The 24,685-nt window shown below is 44.8% G+C and overlaps 1 protein-coding gene across 1 annotated transcript in view; it reads right to left on the bottom strand.

The window, feature by feature from the left end:
- The window catches only part of FHAD1 (forkhead associated phosphopeptide binding domain 1), a 122,202-nt gene extending 98,109 nt beyond the window's left edge, over window positions 1-24,093 (bottom strand). The window contains 2 exon segments of the mRNA XM_035019737.1: window positions 6,314-6,520; window positions 23,774-24,093. Coding sequence (XP_034875628.1) covers window positions 6,314-6,520; window positions 23,774-23,866 — 300 coding nt within the window. The 5' untranslated portion in view covers window positions 23,867-24,093.
- Between the last annotated feature and the right edge of the window lie 592 nt (window positions 24,094-24,685).

Here is a 24,685-nt window from a genome sequence, read left to right on the forward strand (position 1 = left end):
CTCCAGGTGCCCCACTGTTAGGAAAAGCCCCTGGACCCCTAGGGACTCAGGAGAGCAGCCTTTCAATCCCAGCGCTGGCTGTAACCAATACATAACCTTGAGGAAGTCGCAGGAGATCTTTGAGCACCATTTACACAATGATAGGGTGGTCCCAATGACCTCTACAGAAATTCTGAAGGGAGAAGGGGGACCTGTGATTAATGAGTATCTCCTTGGCAGAAACTGGAAACAAAAGCTTAGAGAGGTGACATAAGTTGTAGCTGGAATTTGAACTTGGGTCTATCGAACTCCAAAGCGCTTGCTTTCTTCACTGTATCTGCAGAGCTTCCCCATCACAGCGGCAAGCAGCAAGGGGTGCGGGGCTGATAGAGGTGCTCTTTGTGTTGGGTGGGATGTCATGACATTGCAGGAAGGACGAAGGAGGTATCCAGGTCACATGGGACAGTGTGGCTGGACTGGGAACAGGGCCAAGCAGCTAAAGGGAAGGGTAGTCATGTTTACCACTGTGGGGCCCCCCACTGGCCCCTGTGGGCAAGGGTAGCCCAGAGCCCGATCTGGGGTGGTTGCTGATGGGGCCATGCACGGGGCGAGGAAAACCGCTGCCAAGGGCTGTCAACCCATTCATGAAACAACTGTACACATCACTTGGGACGTCTGGCTGCCTTTCTTCCTTCTGCACATTTCCCTTAGACTTGCCATATTTCAGAACAGAGAAAGACCCGATTTATAGATTTGGGCAAGGTGGGTTTCCTTGCCCCTCTGCTTGATCAGAATACTACTACCATGAATAGGACAGCTTGTTTCCACACCTCCCTTCCCGGAGATCAGAAAGCACTCCAAAAGGCAACCACAGACAAAACCCACAATATGGCAGCCATGTCCGGATGTGACTTCAATTGCCCATGCCTCATGCTGAAGCAGAGACTCTCTTATTACTTAACTGTTTTTTGGGGGGCATTGCAAATGTCCCTGCAGCTCATGTCCTGCCTAGCTGGGGTGGGGGGGTGGCGCCCTCCACATGGACTCTGATGTGAATGGTGACTCTGGAGTTGTGCAAAATGGCGGCCCTATAGACTTCGGCGGAAGAACTATGATTTACAAAGCATGTTCCTGGACATATCCCCCGGGGGCAGGTGCCAATGTATTTTGTCAACCAAGAGGGGTTTTGGGGGTATTTTTTCATCTTGGATGTCATCCCACAGGTAATTTATATGGACATGTATCCATCTGCTGGTTGGGGAGGTTTTGGGGGTCCTTCCTGTCCTGTCTAACTCCCAGAACAGGCATCCTGGCTGCTAACATGCTTATTTGCTTGGTTCTAAAGCTGAGAGTTACCATGACCTTGTCAGAGGGGCTGGACGCCAGGCCAAGCGATTTACATACATTACGAACTTAACGCCACAGTAACTTCATGCGGTAGGGACCGGTAGTGCCCTGAGTTTATAGCAGCAGGAACCAAGCTGTGAGAGTGGGGTGACTTGGGCACGAGCCCACAGCGTAAGCACAGGGCTGGGACTGTGCTCGAGGCAGCCTGACCAGGACACACACTCTCCCCACCGTGACATCTACTAATACATGTGGCTCCCCGACCTCCCACCACCCTCCACCCCCCATCCCCAAGAAAAGGCGGTCACATCCCTTCTGATTGGTATGGTCACCACAAAGCCTGAAATAAATGTTTTCATTTGGGAACTCTGTCAGGAAGAGAATAGCTCTGATCATGCCCATCCCTTTTGACATCATGATGATCCTCCTTGAAAACTCTACCTCAGGGGAAAACACAGTGCCCTCACCAGGGACCCAAAAAACCAGCCAGAAACAAGAGTATGCAGCAATCAGGATGGCCACAAATTTCCTAGAAAAGCTGGACCTCAAAGTATTTAATGAGAGATGCCCTTCACTACCTCCTCTTCCTTCCTTCCTTCCTTCCTTCCTTCCTTCCTTCCGCCCTACCTTCCTTCCGTCCGTCCTACCTTCCCTCCTTCCAGTCCATAAGCTTACCCTCACCCAGGCCCTGCAGAGGACCCCTCCATTACTAAGAGCTCAGAGGATGCTTGCATGAAAATCTCTCAATCTAGGAATGCCCTGAGCAGAGAGCACTTTGGGGAGGATGGAGGAGGGGAGAGCCTGCAGGGAAAGGTAGCTCCCTGGGAAAGCCCAGGCTGCTATAAGTGCCCTGGGCACAGGCCTGCAGAACATTTGTGCAGCTGATTGCAGTCACTTGAGGGAATGAAGCGGGACGCAAATGCTTATAGAAATAAGAATGAAAAAAATGTGTGTATATTCAAGTACCCACAAACGTGTGCTTTGCTGTCTTTGAAAACCAGTCGGGGATATTGCTCTGGCTAGCGTTAGATTAAATGGTTTTCTTCCCTCTGTTCCCCACAAGTGGGGACAGAGATGAATTCTGCATTGACCAGCTGTGTGATGCTGGGGAAATCACTTAACTTCTCTGAGTTTTGGATTCTTTGTCTGTAAGATGGGGATCATGAGAGAACCCACCTCGTAGGTTGTTGTGAGTGTTAAATAAGGGAGAGCAGGCAAATTGCTTAGCACGGTGTCGTTCATATCCGTAACTCCTGCTACTCCACTGATTTCTCTTTTTACCAAGCGTCCTCTCCTTCTGTAGTCAAGGTTCGAGGTTGTCATCATTGTTTCTTACACTTATATCAGAAACACCTCGTAAAGTGAAGTACCCCTTCCATACTTAGACATCTCTGTGCATGACACCCTTATTCACAACAGCCAGAAGGTGGGAACAACTATCGATGGATGAACGGCTCAACGACATGTGGTGTAGACCCACGATGGAATATTACTCAGCTCAAAAGCATCCCTTTACTCAAAAAGGAAGGGGATTCTGACACCTGCTACAACATGGATGCACCTTGAGGACATGATACTATGTAAGTGGAGCGAGACAGTCACAAAGGGACAAACACTGTTAGATTCCACTTACACGAGGTGCCCAGAGCGGTCAGATTCAGAGAGACAGAAAGAACGGCGGCTGGGGGCGGAAGGAGGAGGGAGTTTTTATTTAATGGGCACCAAGTTTCAGTTTGGGAAGATGAACAGAGTTCTGGAGACTGCTGTAGAACCATGCGAATGTAATGGCGTGGAACTCTATACTTAAAAACGGTTACGATGGTGAATATTTTCAGTATTTGGCCACAATCTTTAAAATTAAAAATTAAAAACAAAAAAACCCAAGTACCTCCAAGGTTGCTTGTTGTTTTTTTTTAAGATTTTATTTATTTATTTGACACAGAGAGAGACACAGCGAGAGAAGGAACACAAGCAGGGGGAGTGGGAGAGGGAGAAGCAGGCTCCCCGCGGAGCAGGGAGCCCGATGCAGGGCTCGATCACAGGACCCCGGGATCATGACCTGAGCCGAAGGCAGACGTTTAACTGACTGAGCCACCCAGGCGCCCCTCTCCAAGGTTTTTTGGGGGAGTAACAGAAATGGATGGAAATGTCCTGAAAGGTTGTGGTGATGTCTTACTCCGTAAACATACTAAAACGGGGGGCGCCTGGGTGGCTCAGTTGGTTAGGTGTCTGCCTTTGGCTCAGGTCATGATCTCAGGGTCCTGGGATCGAGCCCCACATCGAGCTTCCCGTTCAGCTCTCCCTCTTCCCCTGCTTGTGCTCTCTCTCTCTCTCTCAAATAAAAAATAAAATCTTTTAAAAAAACATACAAAAATGGGCTGAATCACAGGCTTACAATGAATGAAGTTTATGTTATGTAAATTTTACTTTACATAATCAAAGCCCATCAGATTTTATCCTTTAAACATGTGCAGCTGATTGTATGTCAATCATATCTCCATTAAGCTGGGTTTTTTCCCTTTTTTTTTTTTAAGTGGGCTCTATGCCCAGCTTGGAGCCCAATGCGAGGCTTGAACTCACGACCCTGAGATCAAGAGTCAGACGCTTAACTGGCTAAGTCCCCCAGGCGCCCCTCCATAAAGCTATTTCTTAAAAAAGCAGCACAGTTTTCCATATATGAACGCACTCCTTGTAGTTTTTTCAAACAAGGCCCCCTTTTGATGGATATTTAAGTTTCAATTTTTGTGTCCCTATAAATAATACTTCCATAAATATCTTCATATGAAAAAAATGCAAACACTGTTGGTCTTTCCCCTGCTGGCAAGCCACAAAATAAGAATTTCCCAGGCAGGGCTTTCTGGGAACCTGTAATTTTGTTGAACATTCCAGAAACATTCTTATAATCAAACATATTTGAGAAACATTGACTCAAACTTCACAAACTTGGATTTACAGGCTTGGGGTTTGAAACTCCATTTTCTCTGGTTCAGGAAAAATATCTGTAAATGCTCTATACAAGGGATTCCATATTTAGGCTTCCCTTCTATTGGGGGTACATCGGAATCACCAAGGAGCCTGTGAGAATGCATATTCCCCAATGCAGGCCCCACTCCCAGGGAGGCTGTGTAGGGTCACCAGATTTAACATAAATAAATACGTAGATTAAAAAAATAGATATAGGGCGCCTGGGTGGCTCAGTCGTTAAGTGTCTGCCTTCGTCTCAGGTCATGATCCCAGGGTCCTGGGATCGAGTCCCACATCGGGCTCCCTGCTCGGCGGGAAGCCTGCTTCTCCCTCTACCACTCCCCCTGCTTGTGTTCCCTCTCTCGCTGTGTCTCTCTCTGTCAAATAAATAAATAAAATCTTAAAAAAAAAATAGATATAAATGAAATATAGAGTATCCAATTAACTCTGAATTTCAGACAAATACTAAATAATTTTTTTAGCATAAGCGATCCCTTGCAATATTTGGGACATACTTATACTAAAAGATTATTTGTTGTTTCTCTGAAATTCAGATTTAACTGGGTGTCCTGTGTTTTTTCTGGCAACCTTAAGTATAAGTCCTTGGGCCTGAATGAGGCCCAGGGATCTGCATTGTTGGTCTGCTCCCCACAGGGTTCTGATGTGGGTGTGTGTGTGGGGGGGTCCTTATTATCCATGTTGAGAACTCTTGATCAGGTCAACACCTTCTGGGTCAGGAGCACCGCCCTTCAGTGCTGCCCCAGGACCCTGGTGCATTCCATGAGCAAACATACTTTAATGGTCTAAGGAGGATAAGGTAGCTGAGCAGCAGCTGAAAAATCTGCCTGCCCCACATCTTCAAAGCCAAATGTGATGGATGTGGCATCATGACCCACGCAACCTGAGGGACGCCGTCCATCTTCCTGGGGTGCACAGTTAGGTCTGCCTGTGGGCTCAAAACCCCAGGAGTCTGTCTAGATCCTCTAAATTTGATTTATTTATACCCAGCCTTATTCCAGAAAGGATTTTAAGCCTTGGAGGCCTCAGTCCATGTAGCGTTCTTGGGGGGCGGTGAGTAAGATAAAGATGCCATCTCTCTTGGACACAAGTGACAGATGTTAACTGTGTGCTCACCGTGAACGGGCACCATGCTAGTTTTACAATTATAATCATCTCTTTCCACCCTCAAGGTGAGCCTGCAAGGTAATTGCTGTCATTGGCCCCATTTTATAGAGGAAGAAAAGGAAGAAACGGGAGGTTGTGGGGGGTCCAGAGGCTTGCTCAGGAGCGCATGAGATATGCGAGTGGCAGAGCTGGGATTCTGACCAAAGCCTGAGCCACTAACCAGCCCCCCGCGCCCCCCGGCTCAACTTGGCCCCAGCCTGCCTCCCCCGTGAACGGTGTGTTCCTTGGGACTGAGCTTTAATGAGGAAGTTTTGTATTGCATTTTGCTTAAACTGGTGCCATATTTTAGGTCAGGATCCCAGGGATGTTTCTGATCGGGGGTATGACAAGAGGGGCCATGTGCTGACTCTCTGCCGGAGGCGGACACTGACTTTCACGCTTTACAGATAGGTACCCTCTCAATGCCGTGCAGCATCGGAAGCCCGAGACCCGGGCATATAAAGAACCCTGGCTGAGGTCACAAAGCAAGGAAGCTGCAGAGTACTGGTCTGCCTAAAAAGAAGCATCCATTTCTGAGTTTTCAAAAGCACACGCCTGCTTTCCTCTTGCCCTAACCAAGCTTTGCGTTTCCAGGAAAATGCTATGGTTCGGAGTTCGCCCCTGTACAACTCTTACACGTCATTCCAGGAAATGCCCAGAAGAGGGCGCTAGGATGCACACCCCACCAGGATCGGGCTGGATTGGTGTGAACCTTGCAAGGTCGGGTGGGTCAATGTCACTTGTATGCACAGCATGAAATCCGGGTGGCATGTTCTGGACAAGCACCACCCTTTGGATGCACAAAAGGCAACAGGACATGGCGCCTCTGGCCCCCTACCCTGCAAGGGCATGGACTCACCGAGGGTGGGTTTTCGATGACCAGTTCGTAGGTCAGCCCTCCAGACCCAAATCTCAGGATGTCTCCGGGTAGCAGCTTCACGGCCACATTCTGAATGTGGCACTCGTTGACGAAGGTGCCATTTCGGGAATTGAAGTCCTGGAGAACAAAGCTGTCCTCGGCCTCATTATATTCAATAAGTGCATGATGGTTGTCGATGTCAGCAGACTGAAATACAGAAGGAAGACAGCTGTAACCAGGGCCCCAACATCTACTAGTGAGCACTGGGTACCGGAAGGTGCTAAGTCCCTCGCCTGGCCGGCTGGTCACCACAACCCTCATTTAAAAATGATAACGCTTGGCCTCTGGGCTGGGCATGGAGCCTGCTTAAGATACTCTGCCTCTCGGTCTGCCCCACCCCCACAACACTCTCTCCATTAAAAAAAAAAAATGATGACACTCAGGGTCAGAGAAGTTAAGTAACCTGGCCAAGGCCACATGGTTAGTGTGTGGCAGAGCTGGGGTATGCACTCTCTGACTCCAGACCCAGAGCAGGTGCCCAAGTTGTGAGGTGGGGAACCAGGCAGCACAGAGGCAAAGGGAACTCAGGGGAGTCTGAATGAGCACATATTCTGGCCAGGGAGTTGGCCCCTTTCTCTTTCCCTGACCCCACATAGGTACGCTTTTGGTTGTCCAGAATGGCAGGACAGAAAGCAAAAATCACCCCAAACACAAACTAGAAAGATCAGTTGGCAAGTGACAACTGTCCACTTTCCTGCAAGGAAAATACCAAGTTTGCGGAATAAGGTACATAGAGCTAAGGAAGGGGAGAGTTTCTAATGATTGTTGTTCATTAATTTTTTTATTCATTTTGAAAATAAGATTTTAAAAGTGTTACAGAAAATGAGAATTGGAGAAAAGCACAAAGAAGGCTCCCATCCCCCAGAGGCAGGCACTGTTTTAACACTGTGGCTCACTTCCTTCCAGTCTTCTGTCTATGCTTACAATCTTTTTAAAAAGTTCAAACAAAATTGAGATCACACCACATAACATACAGTTTTATAACTACTTTTACAAAACCTTGGTGTACAATGAAGGTTTTCCCATGTGATTAGTTATTTCTATTGCTTTTTAAAAGCTGCTCAGAATTTATCTCATCGGTGATGATCTGCTTTTCAATGGGGCCAGGTGTGACTACATTTCCAGAAAGAAAGGAACTCCAGCCCAGATAGTGTGTCTGTGAGTTGGCAATGTGGGGCAGAAGGCTCCTCCGTACTTTCTCTTTCATTAGAAGAGTGAGCAAAGTTTAGCACCCAGGAGGAAAGACTACATTCCCTGAGTCGTGGGGCTCTGGACTGTGGCTGTAGGGCACATGTGAAGTCTTTCTCTTTTCAGGACACTGTGCCTATGAGACATCCACCCCGGCCTGAGACTTTGCAATTAGTTTCTAGATTTATCTTCTCGGAGTGCCTCATCTGACATTCTTACAGAGTACTTGCACTTAGAAAAGTATAAAGTCCCATAATACAGTACAAAGTGTAAAGTCCCATAATACAATGATACCAATAGCTTGTATTGATAATATAATAATAGCTTATATTATTGAGCTTATATTGTTATACAGTAATATAATAACTTGTATTAATAGAATATATTAATTCAACATTACATGCCAGGAAATTTGCTAAGTGCTCTACTGCATTATCCCATTTCATCTACACAATAATCCAAAGGGATGGTTCTCTATTTTGTAGATAAGGAAACTGAGGCACAGAATGATTAAATTTGCCCAAAGTCACCCAGCTTGGCTAGCCTGGATTGTATTCAGATTTGCTTGATTCAAATGTCTGTGTTCTTACCCACTTTGCAAATTTTTATCATATACTTCGGTATTCAAAATATTGAAACACAAAAAGAAAGCAGGAGGAACTATATTAATTTCAGATGGAACTGACTTCAGAGCAAGAAGTGTTACTAGGGGTAAAGAGAGGCATTACATATGATGATAAAGGGGTCAATTCTCCAGGAAGACATAACAATCCTTAATTGTATGTGCCTAAAGATAGAGCATCAGAATAGGTGAGGCAGAAAGTGATAGAAGTCTGAGGAGAAATAAACAAATCCATTATGATAGTTGGAGACTTCAACATCCCTGTATCAGTAATGGACAGATTCAGCAGGCAGAAAATTAGTAAGGATAAAGCTGAACTGAACACCACCATCAGTCAACTGGATCTAAATGACATGTATAGATTGCTTCACCAAATAACAACAAAATGCACATTGTTCTCAAGCTCACATAGAACATTCACCAAGATAGACCACACTCTGAGCACAAAACATAACTCAACAAATTTAAAAGAACAGAAATCATACAAAGTATGCCCTCAGCCTATGATGGAATCAAACTAGGAATCAATAGCTGAAAGATAGTTGAAAATTCCAAAGTATTTGGAGATTAAACAACATGCTTCTGAACAGCATGTTGGTCAAGGAAGAAGTCGTAAGACAAAGAAAAAATTATCTAAATGAAATGGAAGTACATGCAAATGAAAATACAACTTATCAGAATTTGTGGGATGCAGGAAAGCAGTGCTGAGAAGGAAATTTATAGCATAGAATGCATATATTAGAAATGAAAGAGTTTAAAATCAATAATCTAAGCTTCCACCTTAGGAAATTAGAGAATGAAGAGCAATATAAGCCTAAGACAAGCAGAAGAAAAAATTAGGACAGAAATGAATGAAATAAAAAACCAGGAAAATAATAGAGAAAAATCAATGAAATGAAAAGTTGATTCTTTGAAAAGATTGATAAAATTGGCAAGCCTCTAGGAGGCTAACCAAGAAAAAAAGAGAGAGGGTACAAATTACTAAAATCAGAAATGAAAGAGAGACCATCACTACTGATCCCATAAACATTAAAAAGATAATAAAGTAACATTATAAATAATTCTATGCCCACAAATTTGATAACTTAGATGAAACTGACCACCTCCTCGAAAGATACAATGTATCAAAACTCATACAAGGAGAATTAAATGATCTGAATAGGCCCATATATATTAAAGAATTTGAATCAATAGTTAATAGCCTTCCAAAACAGAAAGCACCAGGCCCAGATGGGTTCATTGGTGAATTCCATCAAACACTTAAGGAAAAAATGATATCAGTTCTCTACAACCTCTTCCAGAACATAGAAACAGAAGGAACACTCCCTAACTCATTCTATGTGGACAACATTATTCTAATACCAAAACCAGACAAAGATATTACAAGAAGAGAAAACTACAGACGCATATTTCTCATGAACATAGAAGCAAAATCCTCAACAAAATATTAGCAAATTGAATCCAACAATATATACAAAGAATTGTACACCACAAGCAAGTATGCAGGTATGCAAGACTGGGTTGACACTTGAAAATCAATTAATGTAATCTATCACCTCAACAGGCTAGTGAAGGAAAGTCACAGGATCATATCACTGGATGAAGAAAGAGCATTTGACAAAATTCAACACCTATTCATCATTAAAAAGCAAAAACACAAAACTTTTGGCAAATTAGGAATAGAGGGGAACTTCCTCAACCTGATAAAGAACATCTACAAAATCCCTAAAGCTAATCACACTTAATGATGAGAAACTAGAAACTTTTCCATTAAGATTAGGAACAAGACAAGGATATCCCTTTTCACACTCCTTTTTAACACAGTACAGTGTCCTAGCCAGGACACGCAATAAGACAAGAAAAGGAAATAAAAGGTACGTAGATTGGGAAGGAAGAAATAAAACTGTCTCTGGTTGCAGATGACATGATTGCCTATGTAGAAAATCCCAAAGAATCAACAAAAACACTCTTAGAATTAATAAGCAATTATAGGAAGGCTGCAAGATACAAAATTAATATACAAAAGTTGATTGCTTTCCTGTATACCAGCAATGAATAGCTGGAATTGGAAATTAAAAATACAACATCACTTATGTTAGCACCAAAAAAAAAAAGGGAAAAGAAAGACCAGACAGACAGACTTAGGTATAAATCTAACAAAATATGTAAAGATCTATATGAAGAAAACTATATGATGTTTAGCATCTTTTCATAGGCTTATTTGCCATCTGTATATCTTCTTTGGTGAGGTGTCTATTCATATCTTTTGCCCATTTGTAAACTGGGTTGTCTGTTTCTTAGTTGTTGAGTTTTAAGACTCATTTATTTTGGATACATGTTTATAGTATTCTTATTCATAACTTCCCCAAACTGGAAGCAACCAAGGTGTCCTTTAAAAGGTAAATGGATAGGCAAATTGTGGTACATCCGTACAATAAAATAATAGTGATGAAAAGAAATGAGCTATCAAGCCACAAAAAGACATGGCGGAACCATGTAAATGCACATTTCTTAGTGAAAGAAGCCAGTCTGAAAAGGCTGTACGATTTCAACTATATGAAATTCTGAAAAAAGTAAAACTATAGAGATGGTAAAAAGATCAGTGGTTTCCAGTTGGATGGAACTGGAATGGAATGGAATTCCAAATGGAATTCCAGTTGGATGGCTTCATCCCATCCAAAGCGATGGATGTGGGACGGCATGAATAGGGGGAGCACAGGGATTTCGGGGCAGTGAAACTATTCTGTATGACACGGCAGTGGTGTATACTTATTATATATTTGCCAAAACCCACAGAATATGCAATGCGAGGAGTGAGCCCTAATGTAAACTATGGACTTCAGTTAATAATAATATATCAACATTGGTTCCTCAGTGGTAACTAATGTCCCATGTTAAAGCAAGACGTTAACGATAGGGGAAGCTCTGTGTGTGTTTGCAGGGGCTGGGTATATGCGAACTCTATGTACTATTTGCTCAATAACCTATAAACCTCAACCTGGTCTAAAAAAGAAACTTTTTTTTCAATATTAAAACACATCAATTCTTTGGGAAATGCCACTCATGTCATGGTCATCACCATTCTCATTGATCTCTGTGCTCCATGAACTCTTGATAACCCATCAAAGAGAGAAATTCTATGGGCTGCATTTTGTTTTTCTTTTCCCAGGCCTCATTTACTTTCAGTTCCTCAGTAGCTGTCAGGCCATTATTAAGAAATCAAAGCAAGCAGGAAGTTTTGAATGACTCCATAAAATGGGGTGAGCCCCTGCCACATATTGGGCCAAGAGAGTGCTTCCTGGGACTGCCCTATCATTCCAGACCGTCCACTTCCTTGGAAAATTGAAAAGCTACTATTGGGACAGAAGCCCTGCTGCTCAGATAGGCTGAATGTGTAAGCTCCACCCTGCTGAGCTGTCCCACGATTCACTGGTGGGAATGTTAAAACGTGCAGCTCGATGTGGAAGACAGTTCCTCAAAAACTTAAGAATGAAATTATCAGATGATCCGGCATACAACCAAAGGAACAGAAAGCAAGGGCTTGAAGGAATATTTGTACGCCCATGTTCACAGTTTTATTTGCAATAGCTGGAACGTGGAAACAACCCAGGGTCCACTGACAGATGAGTGCATAAGCAAAATGTGCCAAGTACCTACGATGGAATATTATTCAGCCTTAAAAAGGAAGAGAATTCTGATGCATGCTACAATATGGGATGAACCTTGAAGACATCACGCTGAGTGAAATAAGCCAGTCATACATAGGCAACTACTGTCTGATTCTACTAATATGAAGTAGGTAGAGTTGTCAAGCTCATAGAAACAGAAAGTACGATGGGACTGGGACTGGTGGGGGAGGGGAAGTTGGGCATTATTTGGTGGTTTAATGGGTATAGAGTTTCAGTTTTGCAAGATGAAAAAGTTCTGATTGGTTATACAACAATGTGAACACTCTTAACACTGCTAATCCGCACACTTAAAATTGGTTCAGGTGGTAAATGTTATGTGCATTTTACCACAATATTGAAAATGGCTAAGATGGGAGCGCCTGGGTGGCTCAGTAGGTTGAGTGTCCAATTCTTGGTTTCGGCTCAAGTCTTGGTCTCAGGGTCATGGGATCAAGTCCCGCGTTGGGCTCTCTGCTCAGCGCAGAGTCTGCTTGTCCCTCTCCCTCCCCCTCAAATAAATAAATAAAATCTTTAAGAAAAATGGCTAAGATGAAGTGCCTCAGCCAACATCGAGATGCTGGCACATGGCACTGTCAGAACCAAAATCTGTGTCCTTGACTTATCCCTTATGCTTTTCACAGTAGACAGTGATTTAATAGTGAGACAGGAGTGGGGTGGAACTGAATATGGGACACGAATTTTATTATTTATTTATCTATTTATTTGAGAGTGAGAGATCGCAGGCACACATGTGTGTGCATGGCGGGGGAGAGAGGCAGAGGCAGAGGGAGAGAGAATCTCAGGCTGACTCCATGCTCAGCATGGAGCCTGACCGGGGCCCAGCCCAAGTGGCTGCATCGATGGGCTGATGGGCTCCTTGCTTCTGGTTTCTGGTTGGGGCTGGCCAATGGGGGATCAGAGACCCAAGCAGGGAGGAGAGAGGGTAGGGTAGTTGTTCTCCTGGCTCCCTCCCTGTGGGGTCACCATGAGCTGGGTGCAACCCTCCACCAAAAGCCACAGCTCCTGTTGGGGGTTCCAGGAGATGTAACCCCCTCACCCTTCAGGTCTAGGGGGTGGGAACAGCCCCTCACTCTTAGTGGCTCTGGGCACTGCACCATCCGGAGTGGTTTCTTTAAGTCTGGCCACCCCCTGTATGAGTCCCTTTATGAAACCCACCTCTGTCTCTCCACACCCATTCTGGATGGCCCTCTGCCCCCTGCCAGGACCTGGAGTTCCAGCAGGGAGAAGCTGTCAGATATGACTTTCAGGTCCCCTTCTCTCAGCCACGGAGGGGCTCAGGGTGGTCTTGTCATTACCCCACCTCGTCTGGTCCCAGCTCACGGAGGGTCTCCTCTTTGTATCTTCAGTCTCAGCATGACCCCCTGACCCGTGACCATGTTCACCATCCTCACAATGCCTCCCCTCCCCATCCCCCATTCCTTTCCATTGGTATCAAACTGTCTCGAGAGTGTTCCTTCCCACCTGAGCCCTCAGCCCACTGTCACTGTCACCCATGGTCCCCCAGCTTCTGCGGCAGCTAGCACTGTGGTCAGGGGAGGCATGTGGCCTCCTGGTTAAGGGGCTGAAGAGGCAGGACGGTGTGGTGCTTATTGGACTGGCTTTCATGGTGGGGGGCCTGGGCTCAAAGTCCAGCTCTCCTACTTCCTAGTTGGGTGACCTTGGGCACGTGACCTATTCTCTTAGTGCCTCGGTTTCCTTGTCGGTGAATACAGACAATAGAACAGCTTAGTAGTTATCGGTGACGTATAAATGAGATAACACATATAAAAGCACTGAGAACTTTGGCACATATAGAGAATGCCAAAATGCTCACTACTGCGAGCAAGAGGACGGGCTCTAGGGTTGGAAAGCCTGGAGTCCAATCGCACCTCCACCGCATCCCAGCTCTGCAGCCTGGGGCAAGTCTCTTGCTTCTCCTGCAAGAGTGGGTTTCATATGCTGTGCTTTCTGACAGATTTTCCAGGCAGAGCAAGCAGGAAAGGACAGAGTGGTTGCTTCCCCTGCAAAAGTGGGTTTCATATGCTGTGCCTCACAGGACTGACAGGAGGTACTCTTTGAAGGAATTTTCAAGGTAGGAGGACAACATTTTAAAAATTAAATGGTGTGTGTATGTGCATGTGATCTATTTCTTTTCACCTTTTGGTTCTTGGCTATCCCATTCCCTTGCTCCATCTTCCTTACTGCCTCAAAAAGATGTAATGCAGAAACAGTGAAAACTGGGGTTTTCGAAAGAATAAGGAAATGAGGAAACAGCTGGGCTCTGGTAAGACAGTGAGTCTGGGAGGAGAAGGGCAGGGGAAGCGTCTCTCCTTCCCTCTGTCAGTGACACCCACCTACCTTGGTCTCCCTGGGAAGGCCCCGAGGAAGGGCAAAGCCTCAAGAAGAGGCTAGTTCCTAAAATCAGACTGCCTGAGCAGGGTTCCCAGCCCCCAACCCACCCTGTGTGACCTCAACTTCCTCATCTGTAAAATGGGGGAAATGATAGTGCCTGCCACGTAGGGTTGTTCATTGTAAGGATTAAATGAGTTAATATACTCGGAAGTGCCCAGAACAGTGCCTGGCACCAAGTAAACCCTCAGTGTGTTATGTATATGTTACTGATAAGTTCCCTGGCCTGGCCACAGCTTGCTGGCTCTGCTACCTCTCTGACTACTCCTAGGTCTCCATGCTGGACTCCTCTCCCTTTGCCTGCCCCCGGATTCCATGGCTCCGAGGAGTCTAGGGCCAGCTCCCTTTCCTTCTCGCTCCATCCACAGGTGGGGCCACTGCACCACCCCCAAATTCTCTGATGTGTATTTCCAACCCCCAGCTCATCTCTGGGCCTCCCAGTGACCGCCTGCCCCTGGATGCTGATGCACTCACCTCACGTTGCATCCTGCCTCCTCCCGTCCCATATAACCCTTCCCAGCTCACCCACCATCTCTCTCCATGGCTACTGGCATTGTCCTTACTGGTTCCTCCAAAATGCTCTCAAACAAGCCCCACAAGGCCACACCCTCCCCGTGGCAATGGTGCAAGCAAGAGGTAGGATTAACCACAGTAGGTAGAATGGCCCCCAAAAGAGATCTATGCCCTAAACGTGGATCCTGGTATGATACTCCATTACATGGCACAAGGGACTATACAGATGTATAGGTTACTAATCCATGATCTTAAAAGAGGGAGGGTATCCTGGATCTTCCAGGTGGGACTAGTCTAATGCCATGAGCCCTTAAAGCAGAGACTTTCTCTGGCTGGAGTTGGGACAGATGAGCCAGAACTGGGGGTCAGAAAGATCTGAAACACGAAAAGGCTTTGATCCAATGCTGCTGGCTTTGAAGATGAAGGGGGCCACCAGCCTGGAATGTGGGCGGCCTCTCTGGGCTGAGAGCCACCTCCATGGACAGCCAGCCTCCAAAGGAGACCTCAGTCCGTAACTGCAGGAGCTAAGTTCCACCAACTACCCGAACCAACCTGGCGGCGGATTCTCCTTGGAGACTCTGTGTCAGAGCCCAGGCCCGCCAGCACCTTGATTTTGGCCTCCTGTGACCTGGGGCAGAGAAACCAGCTGAGTTCACCCTGACTTCTGAAGTAGAGCACTGTGACATAATCCCTTTGTGCTGTTGTAAGTGGAACACAAATACAATAGCCAACATTTACTGCAGAAATGACAGCACCAGGCACTGATCTGAGCCCTTCGCAGTAATTATCTCATAACGTGGTCACTGCAACTGTCCCCGTGGTGCATATACAGAGACTGCAGTGGGGAACAGCTACACAGCTTGCCTGAGACCCTACAGCCCACCAGGGCGGAGCCGGGCTCTGAACCAGCTGCCTGGTGCCAAGGTCATGCCCTTGACTGCTCTGTTCCAGGGCCTCTCTGCCTGCTCTTCTCCCACCCAAATAACAAAGACCATCAGTTCCTCCCCAGCTTTAAAAGCCTTTTTCAGGGCAGGAGGCGGGGGAGAGGGGGCACAGAGGTTCCTCCTCAAATGCTTAGCCTGGCTTCCATTTTACACATTGCCACCAACATGTCCTTTTCTCCCGGGGCCACATTATTCACCAAACCTCTCCGGACCTTTGCACATGCTATTTCAACACCTCGGGTGTCCTTTCCTGCTTGCTCTGCCTGGAAAATCTGAAGACTTCTCTTTTAAAGAGGCAGCTCAAGCTTGGTTTTCTCAGAGGCGTTTCCTGACCCCCAGAAAGGATTCTCGTGGGGCCTCAACTTACAGCCCCAACGGTCCTCTTGGCTGGAAAGCACTGGGTCAACATTCCCTCCCCCACACAAGTCCCCCACTAGATGGCGCCACGCCAGCTAGTTGTGGGCATGAGGACCACAAGAAAATTCATTTCGTGTTTCACCTATGATCCTCACTTTGGATTTCACGCTCTGGAACTTCCCTAGCTCAGTGAACTATTTTAATATTCCAGTGAACTCACAAGGAATTTCAGATATTTAGATTTTAGATGCTCCCAAAGCTAAATTCACACTCAGGGAATGAAACTTCTTTCTCTAGAAGCTTTGAGTCAGACGGCCCTGAATCTGAAATCAGCCCCACCTCCCCTGACCAGCTGTGTGGTTTGGGGAAAGTTACTTAACCTTTCTGTAAATGAGGATAATAATGATAATAGCAGTTCCTATCCCATAGGGTTTTTTTGGGTTTTTTTTGAGGGTGTAATTTTGTAAATAAACGTACAGTACACAGAATATATATGAAGCCACATGAGGTGTGGTAAGTAGTCTAGAAATGCACGCTCTAGCTGTTTGTATTATTTGTGCTATTGAAGAGATCATGATCTTCCACCTCACATGCATTAGAATGGCTACAATAAAAAAAAAAACCGGGATAAAACCAGTGTTGGTGAGGATGTGGGGACAGTGGAGTCCTTGTACTCTGTTGGTGGGAATGTAAAATGGAGCAGGAGATGAGAAGAATGGTATGGCGGTTCCTCGAAAAATTAAGGATAAAATGATATATGATCCAGCAAGCCCACTTCTGGGTATACATCCAAAGGAATGGAAAGCAAGGGCTGGTAGAAATGTTTGTACGCCCGTGTTCACGGCATTATTTCCAGGAGCCACAAGGTGGAAAGAACCCAGGGTCCACTGACAGGCGAGCGGGTAAGCAACGTGTGCCGAATGCATACAACGGAATATCCAACATGGGCAAACCTTGAGGACATGATGCTAAGTGAACTGAGTAAGGGTCATAAGAGGACGAACACTGCGTGATTCCACTTACAGGAGGTACCTAGAAGAGCCAAATTCATAGAGACAGAAAGCGGAAGGGTGAGGGCCAGGGGCTGGGGGAGGGGCACCGGGGATGGTTGTCGAGTGGGTGCAGGGTTTTGTAGGGTGACAAGCTCTGGGGATGGAGGCAACGATGGCTGCACAAGGTGAGTGTATTGAACACCACTGACCTGTACAGCGAAGAGCGGTTAAGATGGAACATTTTGTGTTCTATTTTACCACAATAACAAAAAAAAATGAGCAACATGGGATCAACCCCTTTCTATAAACTTTCTCCCCCCTTGGAAGCCCTCCACCTGCTGGAGGGAAAGTCGGCTCATCAATTGCTGCAGTAGGGGGGCGCCTGGGTGGCTCAGTGGGCTAAGCGTCTGCCTTGGGCTCACATCATGATCCCAGGGTCCTGGGATCGAGTCCCCCGTTGGGCTCCCTGCTCAGTGGAGAGTCTGCTTCTCCCTCTGCCTGCCACTCCCCCTGCTTGTGCTCTCTCTCTTTCTGACAAATAAATAAAATCTTAAAAAAAAAAATAAAGGAATTGCTGCAGTAGGAAGTGACCAGTGAGATCAGTCCCGAGTTCCAGCTGCCAGTTCTTGAATGGGGGGGGGTGGGGGAGGAAAGTTCCCCTGGGACTCAGGAGAGCAGGTGGGTGAATCCCGGAGCAGTGGAGCTTGGGGAGGAGCCAGGAGTGAGCATGGGAGCACAGCCCAGGTGAGCAGGGAGCAAGAAGAGCGGATGGAAGGGGCGGCGACCGCCCGTGTCTTTCTGCGCCTTTCCCCACAGAGACTGAGCAGGGTAAGAATCCTTATCTAGCCCGGGTCCACCTGTCACCTCATCTCTCAAAATGCAGGGGTTTGCTCATAAGAGAAACACAAATGAAAACGACATGGATGCCGGGTCTGAGCAAAGATCCAGTGGGTGGACAAGGCACACTGGGGCAGGGCTGTCCAGTGCTGATAACCTCTGGTGGGCAATCTGGAGACGCCCGTCAGAAGTACAGATGTGCGTGCCCACACGTCTGCGAAGTGATGTAAATAACGGGACAATTGTGGCAGCCTTGTTTAATAGTGATAAACAAGAAGACGTGGGCTCTGATGGCTCTTTTCTAAGAGGCAGCCCAGAACAGGCAGGTGCCAGGCAAAGGGACAAGAGTCCTCTGGCCATATGGGTGCGGGTGTGTCTGTTAGATCAGTCTTGCTCCACGACTCTCAGATCCCACCTGAGAAGGGGCTGCCACGTGCTAGACTGTTCCAGCTGGAAAGGAACCAGCTGGTAGGTACTGAGTGCCCAGGCCAAATGTGCAGGTATAAGCATTTCACCCCCTGTCATTTTTGTCCTTTCTTCTTCTCTTCCATCTCCCCCCTCCCTGCCACAGCATGGTGCTGACTTGGGCTGTCCTGTAGCTCAGTCTTCGAGGGGATTTGGAAACCTCTCACGTGTGGCCCAGTTGAGTTCTTGGGGAGGGGTAAGGGTGGGTCAGCTCTCCACTGTGGAACTCTTGCTTCTCTTTCCCTCAAAACAGAGTATATTGAAATAGTATGTGCCCCTCCCCCCAACAGGGGCTCCCACAACATCATCTCCCAAAAAAAATGTGTGGTCAAGAAGAAAGAGGGAGGGCCCTCAAAGCATGGTCCTGGAACCAATCTCCATGGGACCCCAGTCCCTACCTGAGCCCGGGGAGCATATATAATGTGAAGATTCCTGGGCCATACCCTGAAACCCACAGGGTCAGAATGTCTAGGGGTTCAAGTTTAACAAGCACTCTGATACAGATGGAAAATTCTACAACCACTGGCTTGCAGTATTTCTTCATTCTGGAAGAACTGAACCCCTTTCTCAGTGGGGTTAAGTAACAGCCACATCTAACTCGAAAAATTACAGTTCACAAGCCACATCCGATCACACAAATTAAAATTCACAAGGTTTATGTCTTAAATGAACAAGGCTGAGGCTTTCAAGCTCTGGAAAATGGGAGAGGGGAGATTCTGAACAGAGCTCTTTAAAAAAAATTTTATTTATTTGAGAGAGAGAGAGACAGAGATAGCGATAGAGAACACAAATGGGGAGAAGAGGGAGAAAGAGGCTCCCTGCTGAGCAGGGAGCCAGATGCGGGGCTCGATCCCAGGCCCCTGGGATCACAACCTGAGCCAAAGGCAGACGTTTAACCAACTGAGCCACCCAGGCTCCCCTGAACAGAGCTCCTGATGGCGAGTCTGCACGTGGCAGCCAGGATGGTCATTTCAAAATGCACGTCTCTCCCCTTGCTTAAAATTCCTCAGTTTCTTCCCATACTCTTCAGATATGGTGGCTGAAGGAGGCTTACTCATCTCTTAAGCTCTCTCCGTTTCCACTCTTCTGGACACACTGGTTTTCTCTCAGTCCCTTGGGCTCATAATATTCTCTTCCACCCCAGTGCCTCTGCACATGCCATTCCCCTTTCCCCTTGTCTAGTTAAATCTTCCTTATCCTCCATATTCCTTTCCTTTAGAGCCCCAATGTGAATAGAACCATATGTGTCTTTGTGGGATCCTATTACTTATGTGTCTCTCTCCTAGCAGCTTCCTGACTGTGGGGACCATGACTTATTCTACCATTGCTTTATCCCCAGGCTTGCCTCAGTACTGAGGCTCCAGGTAAATATTTGTGGAAGGAATGAGTGATAACAACCGTAAAAGCTAGCCTGGTGAAAACAGGCTTCCTTTTGCCGTGAGAGAACCAAACTCCTTACAGGATAGAGAAAGAAGTCTGCAGGGCAAAACCCTGCAAAGATCAATATTGATTTTTCCCTGAGCCAAATGATTACAAGTGACTTTTATTTTCTTCCTTATCCCATGCTTTCTCCCATTTTTTAAAAACAGTAAGTGTGTAATGACCTTCCATTATCGGAAAAAGTAAATGGTGTCAAAATCTGATGCCATCAACAATCAGAACAATATGTCAACCTTGCCATGAGTATAAATCCCTAGAAGTAAGACTGTCTATTCTTTAGGATTTACTCAGGTAAATAAAACGATCTTTTTTTATTTGCTGGATGTAACCTCTGGGTAATTTTGGAGATTACTTTTTATTAATATGTATTTCTGAACTTTATTTAGTGAAATGACTTCTAGTGGTACAAATAACATAAACTATAAATTGACTGGTGATTGATTCCTCAGGGTGGCCCATAGCTAATCAAGGGTGATTCTTCTCATCAGAAAGGCCCAAGGAAGTCAACAGAGCAATTTTCAACTTGTCTTGTTTTATAAAACTAGAAAATGTTGACACGTCCGCAGGTTTCAATTTTTCAAAATGGACCTGTGTCCCCACAACCCCTTTTAAACAAATTTCCTCTCCCAAATCCATTTAAACTTGGGGAAGAGGATTTGTTTAAGAGAAGATAGAAGCACCCATCAAAAGTCTGTTCACAAAACATTTGGCAATTCATGTGTCATCTGTTCTCTAGGGAGCCAAGATGAGCTCGTGCTTCTGGAAACACAGCCGAATGCTCATAAATCAATGTGACTGTGGCTGGCGGGGGTGATTTACTTCTTAAACTAAGTCTGAGGAGCAGTAGGTGGTCAATTATTTTTATACAGTGAATGCAACTCAATTTCTGTCTATATAAAAATTGTCCTCATTAGTTCCTTTTCCATATAGCTTGTTAATATCAGTGGCTCCTCATCTTAATCCTGTGCACCTTTAAGGATTCTTCTCAATCTCCATTTTATGAGCCTATATTAATGATCATGGTGTCATTTACTTAGAATCATGTGCCATTTTATGTGCATTTCTCACTTATTCCTTACCACAACCCTGTGAGATCAGTGGCTTATAGACAGGGAAAATGAGCTCAGAGAAATCAAGTAATTTGCTTAGAGTCACAAAGCCAACCAGTGGCCTAATGAGATTCAGTCCCAGATCTGTCTCTCTCCAAAGCCTACAGTTTTCTAATATCATACTCGGGTTCAAAACACAGATCTCTGTTTCTACTTTGGCCAGACATGAAATGAAACTACCGAAAACCTGTCCCTTGTTGTGATAAAGAAGAATCTTCAATTCTTCTTCTTTTCCCCCACTTTGTGCACTAAACAGAGATTTCTGTGTCCTTCCTTGTAGGGAGACTACATCATGGATAAGAACCTCAAGGGGAGGTCCATTGAGTTATTTTTAAATTTGAGAGTTTCTGACAAACACTCTCAGAAAATTAGGAATAAGCAATTATAAAGATTTATACTGCTTTGATCACTGTTATTCAACAGAGTACTGGACGTTCTAGCCAGTGCATTAAAGCAAGAAAAAGGAAATTAAGGGTATTTAAGATCTCCTTTTCTGAAAGGAGAAATAAACTTTTTATTTGTAGATGGCATGATTGTTTATGTGTAAAATCCCAATAAATCTGTAAAAACTTCCTAGGAGTATCTGGGTGGCTCAGTCGGTTAAGCATCTGCCCTTGGCTCAGATCATGATCCTAGGGTCCTGGGATCAAACCCCACATTGGCCTCCCTGCTTGGAGAGGGGGCTGCTTCTCCCTCCTTCTCCCTCCCCCCTGCTGCTGCCCCTGCTTGTGTGCTCTGAGCTCTCTCTCTATGTCAAATGAATGAATAAAATCTCCAAAACAAAAAAAAACACAAAACAAAAAAAATTTTCTAGAAAGTTTAGTTATGGTTGCAAGATACCACATAAGCATACAAAAATCAATTGTATTTCTATATACTATTAATGAACATGTGGAAACCAAATTAAAAATATAATACCATTTACAATAATTAAAAAAAGATAAATACTTAAGTGCATATCTAACCAAACATGTACAGGGCTGGTATGCTAAAAACTACAGAACATTTATGAAAGAAATCAAAGACCCCCTAAATAGAAGGAGAGACATACCATGTTCATGGATTGGAAGACAACATAGTAAAGATATCAATTCTTCTCACACTGATATATTGGCTTAAATACAATTCCTATCAAAATTCCAGCAAGATATTTTGTATATATGGACAGGCTTATACTAAAATTGGTGTGAAAAGGTAAAAGAACTAAAATAGGTAAAAAGAAATTTTTTTTTTTAAAAGAAGGATAAAATGGAAGGAATCACTCGACTTGAGTCAACACTTACATAACTTCAGTAATCAAGACTGTGTTGTACAGGTAGAGGGACAGACACATAGATCAACGAAACATATAGGAAACTTGGAAATATCTCCCACACAAGTATGGCTAGATGGTTTTTGACAAAGTTCCAAAAGTATTTCAATAGAGAAAGGACAGTCTTTTCAACAAATGGTGCTGGGACAACTACATATCCACACGCAATGAAGAAGAACCTTGACCTAAATCTCATGTCATATACAAAAATGAACTCAAAATGGTGCATATATTTAAACACAAAACCTACAAAACTTCTATAAAAAAATATGAGAAATCCTCCGGATCAAGGACTTGGCGACATATTCTTAGACAGGACATGAAAAGCATGATTCATGAAAAGAAAAAATGATCAACTGAACTTCATCAAAATCTAAAACTTCTGCCCTGTGAAATATTCTGTTAAGAGAATGAAAAGACAAGTTATCGACAAGGAGGAATGATCTGCAACCTCTGTATCTGAAAGAAAAGGGACATGTCTCTAAAATATTTTTTAAAAAACTCTCAAAACTCAATAGTTAAAAACCAAACAACGTGATTAGAAAATGGGCAAAAGACATGAAGAGACATTTCACCAAAGAGGATGTGCACAAGGCCAATAAGCCCATGAAAAGATGTCCAACATCACTAGCCATTGGGGAAATGCAAATGAAGACCATGGGGAGACATCACGACACACCAGAACAGCTAAAATTAAAAACCAGTGATAACACCAGTTGCTGGTGAAAATGCAGAGAAACCGTGTCTCATACATTTGATGGCAGGAATGTTAAATGGTACAGCCACTCTGGACAACAGTCTAGCAGTTTCTTTAGAAAACATACACTTCCCATCTGATCCAGCAATCACACTCCTGAGCATTTATCCCAGAGAAATAAAAACTTGCGGTCACACAAAAACCTGTGCACAAATGTTCATAAGTAGATTTATCTGTAACAACCCCAGATTAGAAACAATCAAAATGTCCTTTAATATGTGAATGGTTAAACAAACTGGTACATCTCCACCATGGAAATATTACTCCCAACAAAAAGGAACAGGCGAACAACCTAAATGGATCTCAAGGACATTATGCTGAGTGAGAAAAAAAAAAATCTCAAAAGGTCACATGTGGTATAATTCCATTTATATAACATTCTCAAATGTTATACACATCACAACAGTCTCCAAAAGCTCTGGAAAAGGCGAGAGGCCATTGTTCAAGCCGAGTACTTCAGGTGGCCCTCGCTGTCAGGCCCAGAGCAGGTGAAGGTCAAAGCATGAGCTCCATGCCCCCCATTTGGCTGGGGGGAGGGGACGATAGGTGGGGCATCCATACACATGGTCAGCAAAGGACAGAGGGCACATCACACTCTATCTCATACTCATTTTCACTACACATGCTGAGGAGACCCAGTACATTCCACAGGTAGTTATGGGTCGCACATGGAGGGAGGATGTGGCTGTTAGCTAGAAGATGTGCTTTAAAAAAGACTCGAGTCCACAGAACAGCAGGGACGTGTGGAGGGGGTGAGATGCTGGGAGTGGGCAGGAACAGTTCTTACCTCTAAAACAAGGTCTGAGTCTTCATGCCTTCCAACAGTAGTACTTTTATTCAGGACAAAAAAGCCTTCTGCGCTCTTTAGGTAAGCTTTCATACTCTCTGCTTTCCCTATAGAAGGTTTTCAGAAAAAAAAAAAAGTTATTAGGAAAATGCAATCTTCTGATTATTCAACATCACATTTAGAATGGATGAAATGCACCGTCATGTTAAAGAAGAAATCAGCAGAGGTTGCAGAGGATAGATGGACTTTACAGTTTGAGCACAATTTCTGCAGATTTTTAAGACTATCTTTTTAAGCAGTGACATCTAGCAAAGATGAGCTTGGTTCTGATCATCAAACAGAAGACATTTTTTACATAACTCAGTGCCCAAACCACCAATAACAGAAACAACCCAACAACAAACCTGAATTCCACTGATAATCTCTGTCCACCTCCCATGAAGCTCAGTACAATGTTAGTTATCTGACACAGGAGGTATTCTGTCCCATATTCTTAACCTACCGCACACTAGCTCTGTGACTTTGGGTGAGTTACTTCTTTCTCTATGCCTCAGTTTTCTCATCTGTAAAATGGGGTTAATAATACTCTGTAACCTAAAGGGTTCTGTGAGGATGAAATGCAATCATGTGTGTGAAGCTTTTGGGGTGGTGGCCGCTATGCACTAACCACACATTTGTCCTGTTATGATGATGATGATGATGATGATGATGATGATGATGATGATGATGAAGAAGAATCTTGGGCTTATTGAACTTGAACCCAAGGAAGTTTAGCCTTCTATAGAGCTTCTGAAACTGCTGAGTTAGTCATTGAGGGAATGGGCTTTAAAGGATACTTTCTTTGTAAATCACTCCATTTCTTCATAAATTAGGGGGAAAAGGGTAACTTTGAAAGGCAAACCATCAAGAGTC

Source organism: Mirounga leonina, unplaced genomic scaffold (assembly GCF_011800145.1).
Source record: "Mirounga leonina isolate KUSES-001 unplaced genomic scaffold, KU_Mleo_1.0 Mir_173, whole genome shotgun sequence".
Lineage (NCBI taxonomy): Eukaryota > Metazoa > Chordata > Mammalia > Carnivora > Phocidae > Mirounga > Mirounga leonina.